Raw genomic sequence first — 23,181 nt, forward strand, 5'->3', positions numbered from 1 at the left:
GCGCACCCCTCGCCAGCCGCGTGCCCCTAGCCGAAACTGGTGGGGTGCTCGAGGTGGCCGACGGAGAGGAGGGGAACCGTGGGAGCGTGTTGGGATTGTAACAAGGATAAGACCCGTGACAAAAGACAAATTAAAAAATAGAAAGGGCTGTGCCCCAGTTCTTCCCCACTTTGGCAGACCCTAACTCGCCCTACTGCGGAGACGTCGGGAGCGCGCTCCCCGGCTCGCGCTTCACGCCCGGGGGGCTTAAGTCAGCAGGGGTGGGAAGGGGCGGGGCCAGATGCGCAAGGGGGCGGGGCCTAAGGTGGCCAGGGCGGCGGCGGCAGCAGCAGCCACGGTCAAGACCAGACATCTGGGACTGTTGTTGTTCTCTCGCGGCGGGACCGCCACAGTCAGTTCACCTAGAGAATTGACCGAGTCTGGTGAGAAGCGGGCGGCCGCATCTCCCTTCTCTCCTGCTTCCCCAAAGCCCCGGCAGAAGCTGGCGCAAACATCCTACGGTTGATTTCTGATGCCCTTCAGTGAGGAGGGGGCGTCGGGACCGTGGTGAGCGCACCTCAGGCCCCCCTCAACTCGGTGTCTTCGTCGGCCTCCCCCTGGCCTGCACACCCAGTGTGGCTGCTATGGCTGAAAACGCAGAGGGAGACCTGAACTCCAACCTGCTCCACGCCTCCTACCACACCGGGGACCCTCAGCTAGACACGGCCATCGGGCAGTGGCTCCGTTGGGATAAGGTGGGTATCAGGTCAGCCTGGCATCCTTCCACTCCTCCTGCACATCCTCGCACTCACAATCCGCCCTTTCTCGTCCCCACCCGGTGCTCGGCAGGCTGCAGAGGAGATGGTTCAGGACACCCGGCGGTGCCGGGCGTTGCCTACTACCTATGCTTGTGCTACCCCCTGGGACCGTCTGAGCTGGGCAGGGACTCCTGTCCTTATGCAGTGAGCTAAATTGCAACCTTCCTCCCTCCCTTCCCCCACTTCAAGTGCATGTCATCTCTTTCTCAAAAAAAAAAAAAAATTATTATTCATCGTCATCGTAAGTTATATCCGCCATACAGGCATTTTCTTTCTCCTTTCTTCTCCCTTGACTTCCTTCTCTGAAAACCTGAAAGTGGTTTTTGGCTCCCTTCTTGGACGTTTCTAACCGCTGTTGGCTTTAGTTCTGGTCTGGTGTTTCCACCTTCCGTCGCTAGGTAGTCGCTGGTCTTTTATCATTTCCTGGTATTCTCTAGTATCACCTTTTGCACTCGAGAAAGGTAAGGGTTCTCTTACCTCTTTCTTTCTCTTGATGGGAATTGTTTCCTGGAAGTATCCTGTTCAAAAAAATCATGTTTTCCAGGTTTCATATGATGCTCTTGATACAGAATTGTTTTTGCTTTATCCATTCCTCCTCTGTTCCCTCCACATCCTCCAAGTTTTGCAGTGATTTCATCTTGTGCAAGTGTATGGGATGGATCTGTGAGAGCTAGAATTAAAAAGCAGCCATCACACTTGTAAAAGAGGCACCTGGTGACTCCAAAAGAGGAAGATGATCAAAGCTTTTGCAGTGTTAAATACATTAAATGCATTTGTTGAAGTCAAGAAGGCAGCATATTTAAAATGGAATTAATACTGAATGAAAGAATTAGTATGGTAGTATGTGAAATCATGTACAATTTCCTAAAGGATTAGCTTTTTAAAAAAGTTTTATTTTCACTTCATTCATTCATGCATTCGACAAAAAATATTTATTGAGAACTGGTTAATGTTCCATTCAGTTAGCAGATAAGGAAGACCAACAAATAAACAATCATGAATGAATTAGTATTACTTAGTCCTATGCATTTTGCACATTCTAATTCTTCCTCTGGAGTCTAAATTGGTGCTTCTTAAACTTTGAAAAGCTTACAAATTACCTAGGGATCTTAAAATGCAGATTCTGCTTTAGGAGGCCTGGGGTGAGGCCTGAGATTCTGCCTCAGAATGAGCTCCCAGGTGTTACTAATGCTACTGGTGTGTGGACCACATTTTGAGTAGCAGGACTCTGGACTGTTCTGATTGATACATCAGAGAACTAAATCTCTTATTGTAGGATTTGCTTATATATATGTAATTGTTTAATCAAGTTTGTTTAACATGAGGATGCTCAAAATGCAAGTAACTTTAAAGCCATTTTGCCAGTATTTATTAAATGTCTCCTATGAATATAGTTCCTTGCTGTGGAAGAATACAAAAGAAATGAAGACTGAAAGATTGCTCTTCTGCCTTTAGTCCATTAAGAAGGGGATCGAAATAAAAGAGCTAAGGCTTAGCATACAGTAAAATGATATACACCTCAAACTGACTATGTAAATGTCTTCAGCAGAGAAAACTAACAAATTCCAGATGAATGGTATCCTTATGTGATTAATATAGTCAACCGTTTTTGTTTAAAGCCATCTGCTTTCACTGGTATTGTCAGTAAAGAATGTGGTTACACTTATGTCTCCCTAGGTGAAAAGAATATTTATGAACTTCAAAGACACTTGTAGAATTCCAACACAATTTAATTTATTAGTAACTATTATGTATGTCAAAGTTTTTGGCCCTTCAGCAATGGTTTTTCATCGCCATGGATGAGATCTTTTGTTCCCTTTAGGTGCTAGTTTTGACGATACTTTTCTTAATAATTCTCTTGGTTGACTTTTTTATTTTATTTTATTTTGTTTTGTTTTATTTTATTTTATTTTATTTTATTTTATTATTTTATTTTATTATTTTATTTTATTTTTAGGTGAGGCAACCCTTGATTGACCTCACAAATTGCAAGGACCTTGTCAGCTTACAATCCCTTATTTATTTTTTATTTTTTATTTTTTACACCTATAGCACCTGGTTTTCGTAGGTGTTCTCCTACCCAAGTGCTAACCAGGCCCAACTCTGCTTAGCTTCTGAGATCAGACAGAATCGGGCTGTTCAGGGTGGCATGGCTGTAGAATTGGTTGACTTTTTAAAGATTGATTTTCTGTGCTGTTCCTAGATATTGTTGGGATATACCAAAATATTAAAAGATTATAAAATACATATAAACATAAAAAAGACAGTGCTAGAGTAGCATTGGTGGCAATTAAATAGTTTATATATAGACAGTCATTTCTTTTAAGAGGTCAAAAGTAAGAGTGATCTGTGGACTGGGATGGTCAAGGAAAACTTTATAAAAAGATGGGATATATATATGTATATATGTACATATATACATATATACATGTATATATACATGTATACATATATATGTATACACATATATACACACATACATATACACATGTATATATGTATATATACATGTATATATGTATATATATACATATATACATATGTGTGTGTGTGTGTGTGTATATATGGGGACCTTCATTAAAAGTAGAAGAGAAATTCTTAATTTATATTTAAAGTGCCTTCTATATACTGGCTGAAAAATCTGTGAGAGGTACAAAGATGAAGCAGATATGGAGCATATCTTTAAAGAACATAGAAGGGACAATAAAACAAAAGCACACAAATATAATACATGGAGCAAGTAATAAATATCCTTAACAGGAATGGATTTAAATAATTTTAATAATATTTTAATAAAAATAATAAATGATTGCTTAATCCCTCAATGGAAGAAAATATTTTTAATTGGTAAGTAAAGGTGTTTCTGCTGTAGATTGATAGCATAGGTAAGCTAGGCTATGTCTCAGGGCACTAACATGGAGAGTGCAGAAATGTAAAATAATAGATCAGACTTAACAGCATTTATTACATTACACATTGGCAGCATATGTAGTCTTTTAGCATAGAGCAACTGAGTTTAATACTTGATTATTACCTAGTTAGTGATAAAAAGAACCTACCAAATGCCACTGATTCCTAATGCCTCTAGTAAGGCACATATTAAGTTATAAATTGATCTGAGAGCAATCTGCTACTTGCCTTGGTCACCAAAATTGCTAGTTTTAGCCTTGGTGGGGTGGTGTACTTTGAAAAGTCTTCATGAGAAAGGTGTTATTTGTGCTGAACTTTCAGAATGAGTTAAAATTTAGACTTGCTGACATGGAGAGAAAGACCGTTCCAAGCAGAGATTGAAACTTTGATGTGTGTACTTAGAACATTTGTTTCTGTTGTAGCTTGCGGTACATGGAGAGAAATTGTTAGAAAGGCATGTAGAGACCGAGTCATAGAAAGGGTTTACAGTTCATCCTTGAACATCATGGGTTTGAACTGTATGGATCCACTTACATGCAGATTTTTTCAATAAATACATGCAGTACTGTAAATGTATTTTTCTCTTATGATTTTCTTAATAACATTTTATTTGCTCTAGCTTATTTTATTGTAAGAATACAGTATATAATACATATACATACAAAATATGTGTTAATCAACGTTATCAGTAAGGCGCTGTCAACAGTAGGCTCTTAGTTGTTAATCTTTGGGAAGTCAAAAGTTATACGTTGATTTTCAACTTTGAGGCAGGGGAATTGGGGAGTTCGGTGTCCCTAACACCCATGTTAACTATAGTATGTTTTTAGTGGCCTTGAATAAATAAGCTCTGTGTGTCTTAAAAAGAAATAGTGCAACAAGACAGGGTGTATATATTGGAGAAGTCTGAGGTATCCCATATAGTTTCTATGGGGGGCATTCTGTTGGTAAATTTACCATAGTCCATTTACCATGGTTCCTGTGCTTTCAGACTAATTTGTTATTCTATCTTGTTTCAGGACAGACTCACCTACTTAAGGTCACAGAAACTGATGTTTGAATTCAAATACTATTTTAGTAATTATTGGTGCAGACATAAGTGGATTTGTCTCTAGTCAGGGCATTTTCTAGATGCACCATAAGGGTAGAATCAGAAGATTATTAGTGATTACAAAATCAAATCACAAGTCAAATAAGTGTTTAACAGCATCAGCCTGTAATAAATAAATGAATTCGTCCATCTCTCTGATAGGACTGTCCTACCACTAGAACTCAAGAAGTCCATGGATCAAGGTGTTCTTCCTCCAGGGAGTACAGATGACTCTTCTACAGTGCACTCTACCTTCTGTGCTCTAGGGCAGACAAAGTCTTTCACTTCACCTCCTGTTTCTTTCGTACATTCTGTCAAATTATAGCCAAGTCCTGGTGGCCTAGAAGCCAACCTGGTTTAAAATGACAACTGTCTCCTGTTTCTGATCTATTGTATATTTTAACTTTTGAAAGCAAACTTATATCCAAGATGTTAAGCACTGGCCAAGTTTGGGTGGGAGTAAAACAGGATACAGGACAGAGCTGGTCAGCCAGCTATAGCAGCAACTGCTACATATTGACAACATTATAAGCAACAAGGAATCGGCCATGGCATTTTGAGAAATAGTGAGTAGAACACTCTAGTCTCAGAATTTAGGTCTATGTTGAGAAAGAGTAGAATGGAAAGTTAAATACAGATTAGGTTAGGTTAGGATTATGAAATGCCCGAAAATAGAAATAAGAGACTTCAGTTTAAGCCATTTAGCAATGAAAGTTTTTCAAGCAAAATATAGCCCAGATAAAAAAGTAGTGTCTCAGAAGCTAAGCAGGGTTGGGCCTGGTTAGCACTTGGATGGGAGACCACCTAGGAAGACCAGGTGCTGTAGGCGTAAAAAATAAAAAAATAAGGAATTATAAGCTGACAAGGTCCTTGCAATCTGTGAGGTCAACCAAGGGTTGCCTTGCATTAAAAAAAAAAAAAAAAGGTGAATGAATTCCCTTTGAAATCATCGTGTGATGGAAAATACACCCATGAAGCAACTCTGCAAAGGTGGTCTAGTCCAACTTCATTGTGTAGAGAGAGACCCAAAGAATTTGTGGAAATTATTTAATTGTTAGAGAGCCTGGACCAGAGCTTGAAGCTGCCACCTAGTTCAATCCAGTTTTTACAATAATAGTTTATATTACATTGTTTGCTTCGCATTTTTCTAATACTTTACTTAATTTGGCATTTAATTAATGAAGAATGCAGAATACAGATGGCTTTATTAATTTTGGGAAACATTTGTACTTATTACTTGAATTTATTTGTGTAGTGTTTCAAATGTAATAAAATGATTTCAATCTTGTGTGATATTCACAGCAACCCTGCGTAGGCAGGCAAAGTAGTACTTATCCCCATTTTTATGAGTAAAGAAACTGAGTTTCAGAAAAGGAAAATGACTTGCTCAAGGATATATGGCTTTTAAGTGGTAGCGTTGGGACTAGAACCCAGTCATTTGATCTTTAATTTACACTGTACTAGACTTTATAACCTGAATGTTAGTAAATGTTAGTGACATCGTAAACCAAGTTTCAAGGACTTCAATGAAACCATTTTATTAGCTTTTGTAAAGCTGAAGTAAGATGTAATATTCAGCAGAATAAATTATTATGAAATTTTTTTGAAGAGCTGAATTTAGTGTACAGCATTTGCTTTGGTTTCCTTGGCAATAACATTCTCCTTCTGGCTAAGAAATTTTGTTCATATGAAGGAGGGTTTGGATTTGTTTTCCTTTTAAAAAATAAAAATTGTTTAATTTTCAAATTTCTTAACATTTTGTTCTGTTTCTACCATTTTAGTTTTCATTTTTATTTATTTCAAAGAAATACATGCCTAAAAATACATGATAAAGAAATACATGATAAAATAATAGTACAAAAGGGATTGGAATGGTAAGCAGTGTTTCTGATTGCTTCTTTTCACCCTCCATTTGCTCTTTTGAAGCCATTTTTATCTGTTTTTAGTCATTTTCATGGTTACTATCAAAAGACTAAATAATTTGCTAGTATCACTATTCCTTGATTTATTTCAGGTATTATCTGTCAAGTACATGCTAGGAAAAGGGAAGCTCACTCACACTATTCTCAACCCCTCCTAAATTTCATTATGCTATTAGTTTCTTTTATTCTTTTGAAAGTTTACATAATGTAATTCTAACAAAGTCTGAAGAACAATAAGCCCAGATCACACAGAGCTCCCTATTCGCTATTCTATTTAAGAGGAGACTGGCGAAAAACATATCTGTATATACAAAAACAGAAAACCCATACTGGCTTTTCAGAAAACTCTGTGGATACTGATAAATAAAGAAAACAAGCGTTTTCTTATTTGTTTTTTACATATTTTGTATGGCTATTATATTTTTTCAGAAATACTTTTTACCCAGAATTAAAGGTCGATTAGTAGTTTAGTGCAGATTTTACTAAAGGAGTAATTTTTCATTAGTCAGTTGCTTTCTTCATTATTGGTAATTAGTACTGAGGCTGCTGCCCTCTGGTGCTGGAAGTTAATGGAGGAAATGATTAATGGTAGAAAAAATGGACAGCAGTATTTCCAATCCTGTTTGGGATCTTTTACACCAAATAATTTAGTAACACTACATCTTGCCAAACAAAACTATGAAAGTGGTGATATATGAAAATTATAATGTAAATGAAAAACACTATGCTTTTCAGATAGAAAGGTATTTCACCTTCAGCTAACTAGAACCTTGTTAGAAAATCTCAATAAATTCAATGTAAGTAGTGGATTTATTTTGTGCTTTCTGATTCAGAATTTTCTCATGTTGTTTTCCCTCTGAAATATTTCATCATTTATTCAAGTAAAAGTTAGAAAAAAAAAAATACCCACCAGTAGGGGAAAAGATAAATAAACCGGAACACTCTGCAGCAGTTGAAAAGAATAGCATAAATGTATGTGTATTGAAAGGATCTCCAAGACATAGTCAATGAAATAAACATAAAGCATCATACATAATTTGATACCATTTGTGTGTATATGCGTGTGTGTATATATAATAAAAAGGTAAAGCAAAACTATATTTCATAAGTACATAGTAAAGTTCTGGAAGGATACATCACAAATGGCACCAGGTCAGGGAATGAGGATAATAGTCAAAGATGTTTGTAGCTTCATCTGTATTATTAGTATTTTTTTTAAACAAGGAATGTGTCTTGATGTAGTTTGTAATTAATAATTAAAAATAAAATTTAAAATATAAACTAAGAACAATTAAGTGGTCAACTGTCTAAGGCTGGTTCTTAAGAATAATAGAAGTTCAGTTAGTGAGACATGTAAGAAGTAGAATTTGAGCTGGGCCTTAAATGATAAGTAAAATAGGAATAGCATATGGAGGAAGAAAACTTAAGGTGGGAGAAATAAAATTAAAAAGTAGAAAATGAAACTGATCAGGGAAATGAAACTGAATGGGGGCCGCAAGAACAATGAAGAGATTTTTTTAAAACTCAAGTATAGCAAATGTTTTGGACTGCTGTGGCGATTAAGAATAGGTGAAAGAAAGCTAGTGATTTTTGAGTGATCCATATGTCAGACATCATACTAGATGCTTTTGTGTAAAAAGTCTCTGATAATCCTCCCAAGGATTGTTTGAGGTACTTATTCCCATTTTTTAATCTAACACAAACTCGGGCTCAGAAAAGTGGAGAGAGTATTGAACCCAATAAAGATTTTAAACTTCAGTGCTGCTGGGGATCCCATCCCACCCTGCCTAACCTTTTCATTTGCTGTAAACAGAATTGGACTCTATTGTTGGTTTTGATGATTAATTTAGCTGTAGTATGTAATTAGGATTCGATAGGTTGGATTTATGGATGGTAGCCTGGAGACTCTTTTAGAAATATGGATATCAAAGTTTTTAAATTAGTTTGCTATAGAGCCTTCTAAGAAAATGAAGAGGTAATGAGACTTACTAACAAATAGATTTCTCCTTTTTTAAAAACAGAACAATAAACAGTTTCCATGTTATTAAATCATATTTTGCTAAATTTGAATTGGATATTTTTAAAGAAATAAGCAAATTACAGATTCAGTTTAAATTCCCATATTCACTTCCCTGATCCCATTCTCCTCCCTTCCTCCTTTCACCAAAATAACCAAGGCATATTTAGGAATATTAGAGTTTTGTTAAAATTTCCTGTTTGGTTAAAAAAGTCATTTTGCTTTTTCACTTAATGAAATAAAGACAATCCTGGAAGTTAAACAGCTTCTTCAAAAATCACTTATCAAAATTATTTATTTCAATGCCTGAAACCACTCAGACAAAATTAAAGTATTACATTTCTTGTAATATGTATGTATATATACTTTGTATAAAACTTTTCAAATTGTAGATACTAGTACCTTATCTCTACATAGTACACTATAAGATCTTCAGAAGCTACAATTCCTTTGAGAATGAAAGCCAACAATAAAATAACACATCAAATATACCATAAGATGTCATACTTTACAAAAATAATAAGTTCCATTTGTAGTTTGTATAAAATTAGATTCGTAGTTATATAAAATAAATGACTTAAACATCTTCTCCCCCAAATATCAAGGAACTTTTCCATAATTATAAAGAAAACTCAATAGTAAGAAAGTTGATATTATACTACAGTGCAACTCACACCAACATGTATTTATTTTTGTAATTTGCATGATTTTTTTTTAACTGCACCATAAAGCCATTGAGAATTCAAGCATCTTTCAACTATTGAGAATGGTGTGTGTGTGTGTGTGTGTGTGTGTGTGTATTTTAGTAGGTAGTTAACTTGGTTGAACTTAAGCTGTAAACTGTTTCTTGAGAGGCTGCTCAATCTCAGTGTATTTTTTTATCCTTAGCTGGAGTCTGCCCCACACATATACAGTACAATAATCAGCCAGAGATTTGGGCAGAGTTTATGTGTGGAAAGTGGGGTTCTTTCTCTCTAACTCTCTCCTTTCTGGTCATATGTCCCATTGGTTGTGGTTGCCCTGAACTCCGTGCTCTGATTCTTCAGGCTATAAGGACTGTGGGATTTTCATTGGTGGTTCATCCACTGCACATGGCTCTGACTACTACCTGCCCTCAAATTAAAAGCCATAAAAATGAGAAACTCATCCCATGCTGGTTCCTCTTCCCAAGTGTTACCTCCCTTTTAGAATTAAGCCTGCATTTGTTCACTCTCCAGTGCCTTTAGGTATTTGTGGATTTTGGTTTTGTTTCTTTGCTTTTGTATTCTGTCTAGAGTTTATAGTTGTTACCTGTGGGAAGGTTAGATTGTTACAATTTACTAGGCCATATAAAAAACAGAGGCACATTATCTTATGTCATTTAAAATTATTTCTTTTTCTGTTTGTTGGTATAGAGAAATGCAATTGATTTTTGTATATCGACCTTATATCCAACAACCCTACTCTATTCTAACATGAATTCTAAAAGTTATTTACTCTTATGGATTTTTTTTTATGTGCTTAATCATTTCACCCCCAAATATGTGAGTTTTGTTGTTGTTGTTGTTGTTTTTGGTCTCTTTTTCTTTCTTTACACCTTTAACTAAGACTATAGGTTTTTCACTTCTGTGTTGCTAGCCATTATCAGATTCAGGAAGTTCCTTTCTATTCCTTGAGTGCTAAAAGTTAAAAGTATATACAGGTGGCCCTTGAACAATATAGGTTAAAGCTGTGTGGGTCCACTTATATGCAGATCTTTTTCAATAAATATACAGTCAGCCCTTTGTATCCCTGGATTTCTCATCTGCTGCTGGGAATCCACAGCTGTGGAGAGCCAACCTGTATGCATTGTTGTATGCTATTTTATTTAGGGGACATGAGCATCCACAGATTTTGATATCTGTGGGGGATCCTGGAACCAATCCCCCATAGATACCATGGGACTATATTAAGTTTTAGAGGTGTCAAAAGTTATATGTTAATTTTCGACAGCATGAAGTTCAGCACCCCAAACCCATGGATTGTTCAAGGGTCAGCTGTATACTTTTACAGATATGTATCTTAGGTTGAGTTTCCTAGAAGCAAGGATTCCTGAGCAAATGATTTATAAAAGGAGTACTCTCAGGAGAAATCTGTAAGGGAGTGAGGGAATCAGAATAGGGAAAGGAAAAAACAAAGCAATGATGTAGTTTCAGGTGAAGTTCAATCTCAACTTGATTCTGTGCCTCTCTGGAGTATTAATTGAACCAAGTTATAACCCTGCACCTGGCATTGGCTGTTGACCATGAGGGACGGTGTATGGAATCCTCAGGAACTCTGTACAAGCTGGCTCTGACTATCCTAGGACAGTTCTCAAGAAAAGGTTACATCATAGCAGTTGTACCCATAGTAGCTAGAGAAAGACACAGCCAACTACTAGCTAAAAGAATCTCTGGGGGGATTAACAGGCTCTTAGCATACACGGCGTTTATATGTATATTTTTTGTTTGCTAAGACTTTTATCATATGTAATATATGTTTAACCTTATCAGGTACTTTCTCTGCATCTGTTGAGATTGTCATGATTTTTTCTTTTTTAACCTGTTGAAGTTATGGATAATGTTGATTGATTTTCGAATATTATGCCAACCTTATATTCTGGTATAAGTCCAACTTTTTGTATATTGCTTGATTTGGTTTTATGAACCTGTGTTTATTTGTGAGTTTTGATTTTGATTTTTCCTTATAATTATGTCTTTGTTTGGTGGTTGTATCAAGGTTAACCTAGACAGATAAAAAGAGTTGATGAATATACCTCTCTATCTCCTCTGAAGGAGTTCTTGTAAGATTTGAATTGTTTTTTTTTTTTTTTATTTTTTTAAAATATACTTTGGAACTTGCCATTAAAACCAACCAGAGCTGGAACTCTTCTTTATGGGAAAGTTTTATGATTCATTTTTCTTTCAAGTTTATAATTCTAATCAGGTTTTTATTTTTTCATGAGCAAAGTATTTTCCCACACCTATCTAGTTTCCCTATATAGACACACTTATTAGTTTTTTGCATATACTTCCACAGATATTTAAGGTTAAATATCTGAATATAAATAGTAGTATACTGTCCTGCCAGTGTTCTGCCCTTTGCTTTTTCCCTACTTAAAATATTTTTATCAGTGTATATATAGAACTGCTCCATAACAGCTGGATAGTATTTCATTTAACTGATATCCCAAAGCAATTAACCAGTTTCTTATTAATAGGCATATATAGTGCTTTATTTATTTATTTGTTTAGTCTATTACAATCAAGGAATTGCTCCTAGCACACACATCTTCAAACATGTGTAAGTATCTGTATGGGATCAACTCCTAGAAATGGAATTATTGAGTCAAGTTATGTGCGTTTAAAATTTTGATAGATATTGCCAAATTGCACTTTAGAGAGCGTATATCAATTTATTCTTCTACCAGCAATATATAAAAGTACTTGCTTTCCCACATTCTTTTTTCCCCCTTTTTAAAATTACTTAATTTTTTATTATGGTTGCATTGGTTAACAAAATCCAGTAAGTTTCAAGTGTACAATTTAACAGTAAGTCATATATATTTTGTATTGTATGTTCACCGCCCATAGTTAGATTTCTTTTCTGTTATCACATATTTGACCCCTTTTCCCCCAACTACCTTTCCCATACTCCCTCCTCCCCTACCCTCTGGTAACCACTAGTCTATTGTCCATTTCCATGAGTCTCTGTTCGTTCAGTTCGTTTGTTGCTTTTAGGTTTATATTCCACGTATAAGTGATATCATGTGGTTTTTTCTGTCTGGCTTATTTCACTTAGCATGATTATCTCACGGTCCATCCACATTGTCTCAAATGGCAGTATTTCATCTCTTTTTATGGCTGAGTAATATTCCATTGTATATATGTACCACAGCTTATTTATCTAATCGTCTGTTAGAGGACACTTTGGTTGCTTCCGTGTCCTGGCCATCGTGAATAATGCTGCTATGAGTATCGATCTGCAAATACCTTTTTGGATATGGGTTTTCAAGTCTTTGGGGTAAATACCCAGTAGAGGGATTGCTGGATCCTATGGTAGATCAATTATTAGTTTTTTTGAGGAACCTCCATACTGTTTTCCATAAGTGGCTGTACCAATTAGCAGTCCTACCAGCAGTGTTTGAGGGTTCCTTTTTCTCCACATCCTCTCCACTGTTTGTTATTACTTGTCCTGTTGATTATAGCTATTCTAACAGGTGTGAGATGGTATCTCATTGTGGTTTTGATTTGCATTTCCCTAATAGTTAGCGGTGTTGAGTATCTTTTCATATATTTGTTGGCCATTTATATGTCTTCTTGGGAGAAGTGTCTGTTCAGGTCCTCTGCCCATTTTTTAATTGGATTGTTTAGGGTTTGTTTGTTTGCTTGTTTTTTTGATGTTATTGAGTTGTGTGAGTTCATTGTATATTTTAGATATTAGGCCCTTATCAGAGGTATTGGTTGCAAATATATTTTCCCATTCGGATAGTTGTCTCTTTGCCTTGTTGATGGTTTCTTTTGCTGTGTGCAAGCTTTTTAGTTCGACATAGTCCCATTCATTTATTTTTGCTTTTACTTCTCTTGGCTTTAAGATTGAATTCATATAATCCTCTATAAGTCCAAGGACCATGAGTTTAGTTCCTATGTTTTCTTCTATGCAATTTATTATTTCAGGTCTTCTATTCAGGTCCTTAATCCACTTTGAGTTAATTTTGGTGTGTGGTGATAGACAATAGTCTAGTTTCATCCTTTTGCAGGTGGTTTCCAGTTTTCCCAGCACCACATATTGAATAGGCTTTCCTTTCTCTCCTGTATATTTTTGGTGTTTTTTTAGTCAAAAATTATTTGCACATATATACAAGGGTTTACTTCTGGACTCTCAATTCTGTTTTACTGGTCTGTGTGTCTGTTTTTCTGCCAATAACATGCCGTTTTGATTATTGTCACTTTGTAGTATAATTTGAAGTCAGGCAGAGTGATGCCTCCAGCCTTGTTCTTTTTTCTCAGGATGTCTTTGGCAATTCAGGGTCTTTTGTGCTTCCATACAAATCTGATGATTTTTGGTTATATTTCTTTAAAGAGTGCTGATGAGATTTTGATGAGGATTACATTATATATGTATAATTCTTTAGGTAATAAGGTAATTTTAATCATACTGATTCTTCCAGTCCAAGAACACAGAATATATTTTCATTTCTTTGTGTCTTCTTCAATTTCTTAATAGAGTCTTACAGTTTTCATTATATAGGTCCTTCACACGTTTTGTTAGGTTTATTACTAGGTATTTTATTCTTTTTGTTGCAGTTTCAAAAGAAATTATTTTTTCTGCTTCTTTCTCTGACAATTCATTATTAGAATGTAGGAATATTATGGAATTTTTAACATTGATTTTGTATCCAGAAACTTTACTATATTTGCTTATTGTTTCTAGTAATGTTCTTGTGGAGTCTTCAGGGTTTTCTATATAGAGAATCATGTCATTCACAAACAGTGACGTTTTGACTTCTTCATTTCCTATTTGGATGCCTTTTATATCTTTCTCTTGTTCGATTGCACTCACTAGGACCTTCAATGTTATATTGAATAACAGTGGCAATAGTGGACAACCTTGCCTTGTTCTTGATCTTAGAGGGAAGGTTTTGAGTTTTTCACTGTTAAGTATAATGTTAGCTGAGGCTTTGTCATAGATGGCCTTTATTATGTAAAGGTACCATCCTTCTATACCGATTTTGTTCAGTGTTTTGATCATAAATAGATGCTGTATCTTGTCAAGGCTTTTTCTACATCTATTGATATGATCATACGATTCTTATTTTTTAACTTGTTTATGTGGTGTATCACATTAATTGATTTGTGTATGTCAAACCATCCCTGTGCCCCTGGGATGAAGCCCACTTGATCATGGTGTATAATCTTTTTAATATGTTGTTGTATTTGGTTCACTAGTATCTTATTTAGGATTTTTGCATCTGTGTTCATGAGTGATAGTGGTCTGTAATTTCCTTTCTTTGTGTTATCTTTACCTTGTTTTGGTATCAGGGTAATATTGGCCTCTTAAAATGAGTTGAGAAGTATTGCCTCCTCTTCAGTTTTTTGGAAGAGTTTAAGGAGAATAGGTATTAAATCTTCTTTGAATATTTGAATTCACTGGTGAAGCCATCTGGTCCTGTCAATTTTATTAACCTTCTCAAAGAACAAGCTCTTCGTTGCATTTATTTTTTTCTATTGTTTTTTGTTTGTTTGTTTGTTTTCAATTTTATTTAATTCTGCTCTAATTTTGATTCTTTACTTCTGCTAATTTTAGGCTTCATTTGTTCTTCTTTTTCCAGTTTGTAAAGATGAAGTGTTAGGTTGTTTCTTTGGGTTCATTTTTGTTTTGAGATAGGCCTGTAATGATATGAACTTTTCTCTTAGTACTGCTTTTGCTGTGCCCTAAAAGTTTTGATATGTTGTACTATCATTATCATTTCTATGTATCTCTTAATCTCTCTTTTTATTTCTTCTCTGACCCAGTCAGTATTTAGTAGCTTGTTGTTTAATCTCCATGTATTTGTGGTTCTTCCCTCTTTCTCTTTACAGTTGATCTGCAGCTTCAAAGCATTATGATCAGAGAATATGGTTAGTATGATTTCAACCCTCTTGTATTTGTTGAGGCTATCTCTGTGTCCCAGTATGTGGTCGATTCTTGAGAATGTTCCATGTGGACTAGAGAAGAATGTATAAGCAGGTGTTTTGTGATGAAAAGCTCTGTAAATGTCAATTATGTCCAGTCAGTCTACTGTGTCATTTAAGGATGTTATTTCCTTATTGATTTTCTGTTTGGATGACCTGTCCATATCCGACAGTGACTTGGTCTGTTTCTCCCTTTAGTTCTGTTAGTAATTGCTTTATATATTTTGGGGTTCCCTGATTGGGAGCATAGATACTAATAAGTGTTATGTCTTCTTGGTGTATGCTTCTCTTTATCATTATGAAGTGTCCCTCGGCATCTTTCTTTATCTTTTTAATTTCGAAGTCTATTTCATCCGATATTAGTACTGCTCCTTCTGCTTTTCTCTGAATGCCATTTGCTTGAAATATTGTTTTCTACCCTTTCACTTTGAGTCTGTATTTGTCTTTGGAGCTGAGATATGTCTCCTGGAGGCAGCATATGATTGAGTTTTGTTTTTTGATCCATTCTGCAACTCCGTGCCTTTTTATTGGTGAGTTCAGTCCATTTACATTTAGGGTGATCAGTGAAATATGAAGTTTTCCTATAGCCATTTTATCTGTTGCTTTCTGGTAGCTCGATGTTTTCATTGCTTCATTGTCCTTGTATTTGCATCTGTCTTTTTATTTTGGTTGGGTTTTGTGGATTTTCCCACTGGTCTTTCTTGTTTTATGAATCTTTGGCGTGTGGTTACCATTATGAATATGTGAAGGGCAGTTTTATATCTATATATACACATACATACATACACACACACATACATATAAACATACAGTAGTCCATTTTCTTCTGTGTGTGCCTTATCTCCATTCCCCTTTGTGAATCTGGATCTTTGAATCCTCCCCCTTTCAGTTATTGTTGTCTCAGTTTGTCCTTGTATATGCCGAATGTTCATTACTATCTTGCAATAGCAAATCTCTTATTGTTTAAGCTTATAATACTCTGTTCTTAATAAGATTTGCACTACTTTACTTCTATCTGCCTGTTAGTCGCCTTAGTCAGTTATGTATTTTTTTGTCATTTTGTTTTAGGTGGGCTGACCCCTTTCAGTATTTCCTGAAATGCAGGCCTCATATTGGAGAATTCCCTCAATTTTTATATGTCTCGAAAGGTACTTATTTCTCCTTCATATCTAAAGGAGAGCTTTGCTAGTATTTCCTTTCATTTAATAGTTTGATTATTTAAATCCACTCCTTGCTTGTAAGGTTTGTGCTAAGCAGTCCAATGATAATCTATTTGTTTGTTTGTTTGTTTGTTTTTTTAATAGGTTACCATCTTCTTTTCCTTGGCTACCCTGAGAATTCTTTCTTTGTCATTAAGTTTTGATAATTTTTAGCATAATGTGTCTTGGAAAAGGCCCTTTTGGGTTGACATAATTGGGTGTTCTGTTGACATCATGAATTTCCAGTTCATTCCTTAGATTTGAGAAATTCTCATCAGGTATTTGTTTGAAAATGCTCTCTGATTCCTACTCTTTTTCCTCTCTTCTGGAATATCCATTCTTCTTCTTCTTCTTTTTTTTTTTTTTAATGCCTACAGCATCTGGTATTCCTAAGTGGTCTCCGATCCAGGTACTAACCAGGCCCGACCCTGCTTAGCTTCAGAGATCTGATGAGATCAGGTTCATTCAGGGTGGCATGGCCATAGACCCCATTATTCTTATGTTTCCTTCCCTGATATGGTAGCAGCTAGTTCTTGAATTCCTCTTTCATTATTTTTCATTCTTCGGTTTCTCTCTTCTTCCTTCTGATTTATTTCTAGATTTCTGTCTTCAATATCACTGATCCTTTCCTCCATTTGATCGACTTTATTTCCCAATTTGCTACTTCATTCTTCATCTCTTTTAACATGTCCTTCATTTCCAGAAGATCTATTTGGTTCTCTATTTCCTTGCTAAATAACCCATTCTGTTGATCTAGTTGTTTTTCAACTTCTGGAATTTGGATCTCATTGAGTTTTTTCAGAAATACCATCCTGAATTCTCTGTCATTTAAGTCATATATTTCTATGTCTTTAAGCTTGTTTTCTGGAGATTTTTCTCTTTTCTTTCTGAGCTCCCTTGTCACCTTGGTTGTTCATGGCGTTTAATGGACTATTTCTCTGCCTGGGCATTAATGGAAGTGTATTCTGCCTCCCCCTCCCCAACCCCCGCCCCCAGAAAGATTTATTATATAAAGGTCCCTCTTTAGCCTGTTGCTAAAAAGGTGGTTTTCTTTTGCTTTCCAGTATGTGGCATATAAGCCTCTTGGATCCATGCTTTGAGCCTTAATAATATCTTTGTTTTTTTCTTATAAATATTCAATCACAACCACCACCCTCAGTCTCAGTCTCCATCAGTGCTAGCGACAGTTTTAGTAGCATTTGCTCAGATTCCCCTGGGGCTCTGTGGTGTTCGGTCTTGGAGGATATGGGGGCTTGCCCTCTGGGTTAAAGGATGGGGATTGTTGTGGCTCAGCCTCGTGATTTTCAACCGTGGCTGGTAATAATCAACTGTTGCTTCTCTGCTGTACCCACTTCTCTGCTTTCTGTCCTGATTCCTGGGCTCTGCTGCTGCATAGAGCTCATAGCTCTCTCAGACAAGGCTGTTCAGGGAACCCGCTGAACCTTCTCTCCTCCCCCTCTTCAAGCAGAGAGCTTCACCTGCAAGAGGCAGCTTCTTCCTCCCAATCTACCGCCCAACTCCCACAGTTCTGACCTGTGGTAGCTCTTAGGCGCACATCACTTGCTCAGACGTGCTTGTATGTATGTTGGGTGTTATTTATTGAGTTTTAGATATTCAGCTTTTTATTATTTCAAGGGGAGAGATCTGGGGACATCTCTCACTCCATCATGCTTCAGAGTCACCCAAATTCTTCATTCCACAATGTGTAGCATCAAGTGTTTGTCTTTGCCAATGTAGAAATGAAGATTATATTTATTTTAGTTTTAATTTCCATTTTTCTTATAAAGAGACTGAGTTTATTTTCATATGTTTAAAAGATACCTCTATTTCCCTTGTAAATGAACTATCTTCATGTCTTTTGCACATTTTTCTGTTGAGTCACTAATCTTTAATGTTAAATAAGCCTTTGGCTATTTAATAATTAAGTTATGTATAACATTGGCAAATTGTCATCTGAGATATTATATGATTTTATACTCCCCCTGTGGCAAATTGTATTTTTCAATAATGGCTGCATGCCTGTATATATAATCCCACCTCACATGCTCACTTTGGCACAGCTCAGTTGAAAGGTAGGGTCTATTTTCCCTCCCCCGGAACTTGGGCAGGCCTTTGTAACTTCCCCAAGAAAAATAGTTTAGTGGAAGTGAAGCTTCCTGACTTCCAAGTCTAGGTCATAAACGGTAATGTGGCTTCCCCCTGGCTTGCTTGCTCTTGGGACACTTGCCCTTGGAACCCAACATTGTGAGGAATCCCAGGCCATGTGGAGTGAGCATTATAGTTATTTCAGCCTACAACCCCAGGTAGGCCCTAGCTGTCAGCAACACTGCCAGATATATGAGTAAACAAGCCATCAGATGATTTCAGCCCCCAGTCTTCAAGTCTTCCAGCTGAGAGTCCAGACGTTGTGGGACACAGACAAGCCAAACTCTCTGTGCCCTTTCTAAATTCCTGACCCACAGAAACTGTGAGAGATAATGAATTATTATTAATTTAAGCCACTATGTTTGGAGTGGTTTTTGACCCCTGCCATAGTAATTAATACACTTTACCTTTTCAGTACTGGGCTTAATAATTTTAAAAACTTAATAAACTTTTGGGATGAAAATGATATCATGTTTTAATTTACATTTCCTTGGGTACTAGGAAGAGACTATCAGATAAGAAAGTAATAGTTGGCATGCTAACTATAAATTTCATTGCGAACTTGAATTTAATACTGAACTCATTATCTCTCTACCCTGAACTTGTTTCTTACACCCCACCCTCCACCCTCCAATTCCTACTTACTTTTCAGATCAGATATTACTTCTTCCAGTTAGTTTTCCTTGAGTCTTCTCTTTACTCTTAAAGTCCATCATGGGTTAGACTTATCCTACGTGCTCCTACAGCAGCGAGAACTTACTCATATTTTAATACTTCTCATGTTTTTTTGTGCTAACTGCCCTTTTACTTACCTTTATGCTTCATTACATCTTGAGCTTTGTGAGAGTAGAGACAGTGCCTTCTTGTTCCCTATAGTGTCTCCTGTGCTTAATAAATATATATTTTAATTAACAAACATTGGTCAAATGCCTGAGTGCCAGGCTCTGTTCTTAGTACTGAAGATATAGTATTAATTTTTTAAAAGTAATGTTTTTGAGTGATTGCATAAAGTATGTATTTGGGATTTAATTTAGCCTCATAGAATAACATAAAATTATTTGTCCATAGGCCTTATCTTAAAAAAAGTATATCCACTTAATTAGGAAATTCAGTTGGGAGTTCTTATGTTCAATTGCACTATATCGTCAACTTATATCTTCTTTCTTTAATATTTACTTTTCCTGAAAGAACATGGCTACTTTGTCACTATTACTGACTCAGTCAGTGGACACATATTAAGCATCTGCTGTGTACAAGGTAGAGGTTAGGTACTGTGGAGGATACAAAAAAGTTTAGAAAATGGTCTCTGCTATCAACCCCCATTGTGAGAGTAATTATTACTGTTTTTAAGGGAATTCCAATTATCCTCTGTTAACTTTTTTTCTAATACAATCATTAACTTTTTTTCTAATACAATCGTTACCTTTTTTTCTAATACAATTGTCCAAGACTCTCTTGGATGCCTGAAACCTTAGATAAGACTGAATCCCATATATACTGTATTTTTCTAATACATACCTGTGATAAAGTTTAATTTATAAATTAGGCACAGTAAGAGATTAACGACAGTAACTAATAATAAAACAATTATAACAATAAAATAAGGGTTACCTGAAGTATATATAGTCATTCAAGTTTTTTATCTAAGCTAATCTAATTTATGCCAGTTTCTACAAATTTTTTAAAGATGGAAAAATTATATTGGATTTAGAACAAAGATCCTTTAAATGGAAAAAAATTGTTAATTTAGCAAGAGTATATTTTGTACTCAACGAGGAAGCATCTAGTTTGGAAAACATGTTCTGCTTCAATACCCTAGACTTAGATCTTCAAGCTCGCCGACTCAGAAGTAAATGTCAGTTAGGTTCACTTTAGAGGTTTTAGGTTGCAGTTTCTCTTTTAACGTCTGTTTAGAAATAAACTTTAAAAAGTTTTTTCTCTGTCATTATATAAAACGTATTTATTGTTTAGACACCATCTCTGAGTAACATTTAAAAATGTTATTTACAGTTTTGCAATTTTAAATATATTTGAGTTACTAAAAAATCGATCGTGTATAGTATTACCTCCTCTTTAGATATATAACAAAACTAAGATCTGGAATCCTTAATATACATAAAGAATATAATCCATTATATTATTTTAGGTCAGTTCTAATCTTCTACGCAATGATATTTATTTATTTATTTTTAAGCTCTTAGGTTTAATACTAGAATAATAACAGAATAGATTCAAGTTGTATAAGAATTATAAAAATATTAGGTTTATAAGTGAAATAGGAAAGAAACTTTGCAGGTAAATTCCTCATCGACAAACTTGATGTGTTTTATGTCATAATGATTCATTACTTTTTTACATACTTTTATACACATTTGTATTTATTACATGTAAATAATACACAAACCCTCTAACAGAATAGGTCAGAAAAGCTTGGATGAGTCCAAAATGATCCTTCATAAGTGCATGCTAATGTTTTCATTTAATGGCAGGCAGAGTTGGTTTGATTTTGGTCTGTGGGTTGTTTTCTTCACATCTGTGGAAGTTTGTTGGAAAAGACACTTAAGTTAGAAGAGGCATGCCTATATATTTAAAGTGTTGCTTTTTTTGGTAAATCAAATATTTTATGTTTTCTTTGAATTTGAGTCTTATTGGAACTACAATATGGAAAAAATAAAACTCCACAGAGTATTAGTGGAAGAAGACACTTTCTCTTCTTCATTTCAGATATGTAAAGTCTCAGTAATACATAGGATTAGAACCTAAGGGAGAATTTTTGGTATGCAGGTAAAATTTGAAAATAATATATGACTTTAATTCTGTATTCTTTCTTTAGCTTATTAATTTTATACTAAACAATCAGCTTTATTCCTGATGAAGTATGGAAAATGTTAGTAGTCACTATAAAATCTGTTTTCTGCAGGATTAGTTTTTTGGAGGACTAAAATTATTAAGATTCTAAAATATGCTTGTTAAGAGCAAATTTATTTCAGATCGAATGAATTTCCTTTCTAAACAATTCATTTTTTATGTAGTAGATCAATAAGTATATTTTCAAAAGCTGTAAATTAAGTAACTTTCCTAAAGACTTACATTATTATTTTAAAGGTGCTTTTTTACAGTTTATATCAGTTGAACAATAGTTTTTTCCTTTGGCGCTGATTAGTATACTTACTAATGCTTAAATGTACAACTACTAGAGTAAGGCCTAAAACTTCCATTCAATTCTCCTGCCTTCAAGTAATGAATGAATAGTAAATGAACGCACATTAAAAAAGCAAACAAAAATTTGTATTTGAGAAAGCTCCAATAGATGTTTTATAGATTCAGCTCTTATTAAAGCTTTCTGTAGGTGGGCAAAAGAGAGCAGTTTGTGAGGTAAAAAGCATTCATATAAACACACAAATAGTGGTTTTTCTCAACCATCAAGAATACCTAACTAATTTTTATCATAAGTAGTAATACAAACTTAAAATCTTCCAATAGTACCAAGGCTATACAATAAAAATTCTATCTCAGACCTCACCCCTGATTTCCTCATCAGAGGTAAATCACTGTTTTCAGTTTCTTATGTTCACCTGTAGTATTTCTGGAATGATATATAAATATGCATATATCTCTTTCTATACAAATCAAAACAGTTTATATACTCTTCTGTTTTCTTTTCCATTTAGTATCTCTGAGTTTTATGTGAGAATAGTATTCAAAAAATAATTTGTAGCTCTTAGTCTTCATTATAGTTTATAAAAATCATAGTTATTTGAAGATTATAATAAAATGCAACTGTAATTTCATCATCTGAATGGAAATATATGATAATCATGATTACATAGATACCCATTTAGTTATATTTTTTAAGTTTGTAACATCTACATCTAATTTAATGTCTAGATATGAAATAGTGGAGAAATCTGAGTTTAAAGTTGATCGCGAATGCCTGTCACCATAATCCGTTAGTTATTTTTAAAGTTTTTATTTTTTAATTTCAGTTGCCATTCAATATTATATTAATTTCAGGTGTGCAATATAGTGATTAGATATTTATATAACTTACGAAGTGATTATCCAGATAAGTCTAGTATCCACCTGACAATACCTGACAACATACATAGTTATTACAATATTATTGATGATATTCCCTATTTTGTTCTTTATTAGTTTTTTACCATAAAAATGTATATCTAATGCATAAGGATTCTTTATCTATTTTCATTTTTCTCTAATTCACAGACTTTTCAAAATCAGGAATTAGATTGATACTGGTTATAATGTTTATAACAAGGAATGGAAGTTTTCGGCCTTACTCTAGTAGCTGTGCATTTAAACATTAGGCAGTATACTCAGAAACCTAATAGTATTCATGTCTGCCAGAGCACTTTTTATATTTATATAAGTGTAGCAAAAAGGAATGTTTTTTTGCTCTGTAACTGGAATTA

The 23,181-nt window shown here is 35.0% G+C and overlaps 1 protein-coding gene and 1 pseudogene across 1 annotated transcript in view; one reads left to right on the forward strand and one right to left on the reverse strand.

Moving 5' to 3' along the window:
- The first annotated feature begins 294 nt into the window (after nt 1-294).
- Nucleotides 295-23,181, forward strand: part of PGM2L1 (phosphoglucomutase 2 like 1) — a 51,158-nt gene continuing 28,271 nt past the window's right edge. Inside the window, exon 1 of the mRNA XM_016161451.2 lies at nt 295-734. Within this exon, the coding sequence (XP_016016937.2) occupies nt 624-734 (111 nt within the window). The 5' untranslated portion in view covers nt 295-623. The remainder of the gene's footprint in view (nt 735-23,181) is intronic.
- Nucleotides 16,972-17,090, reverse strand: LOC118603277 (annotated as a pseudogene).

The sequence above is a fragment of the Rousettus aegyptiacus genome, unplaced genomic scaffold, assembly GCF_014176215.1.
Source record: "Rousettus aegyptiacus isolate mRouAeg1 unplaced genomic scaffold, mRouAeg1.p scaffold_m13_p_5, whole genome shotgun sequence".
NCBI classification, from domain to species: Eukaryota; Metazoa; Chordata; class Mammalia; order Chiroptera; family Pteropodidae; genus Rousettus; species Rousettus aegyptiacus.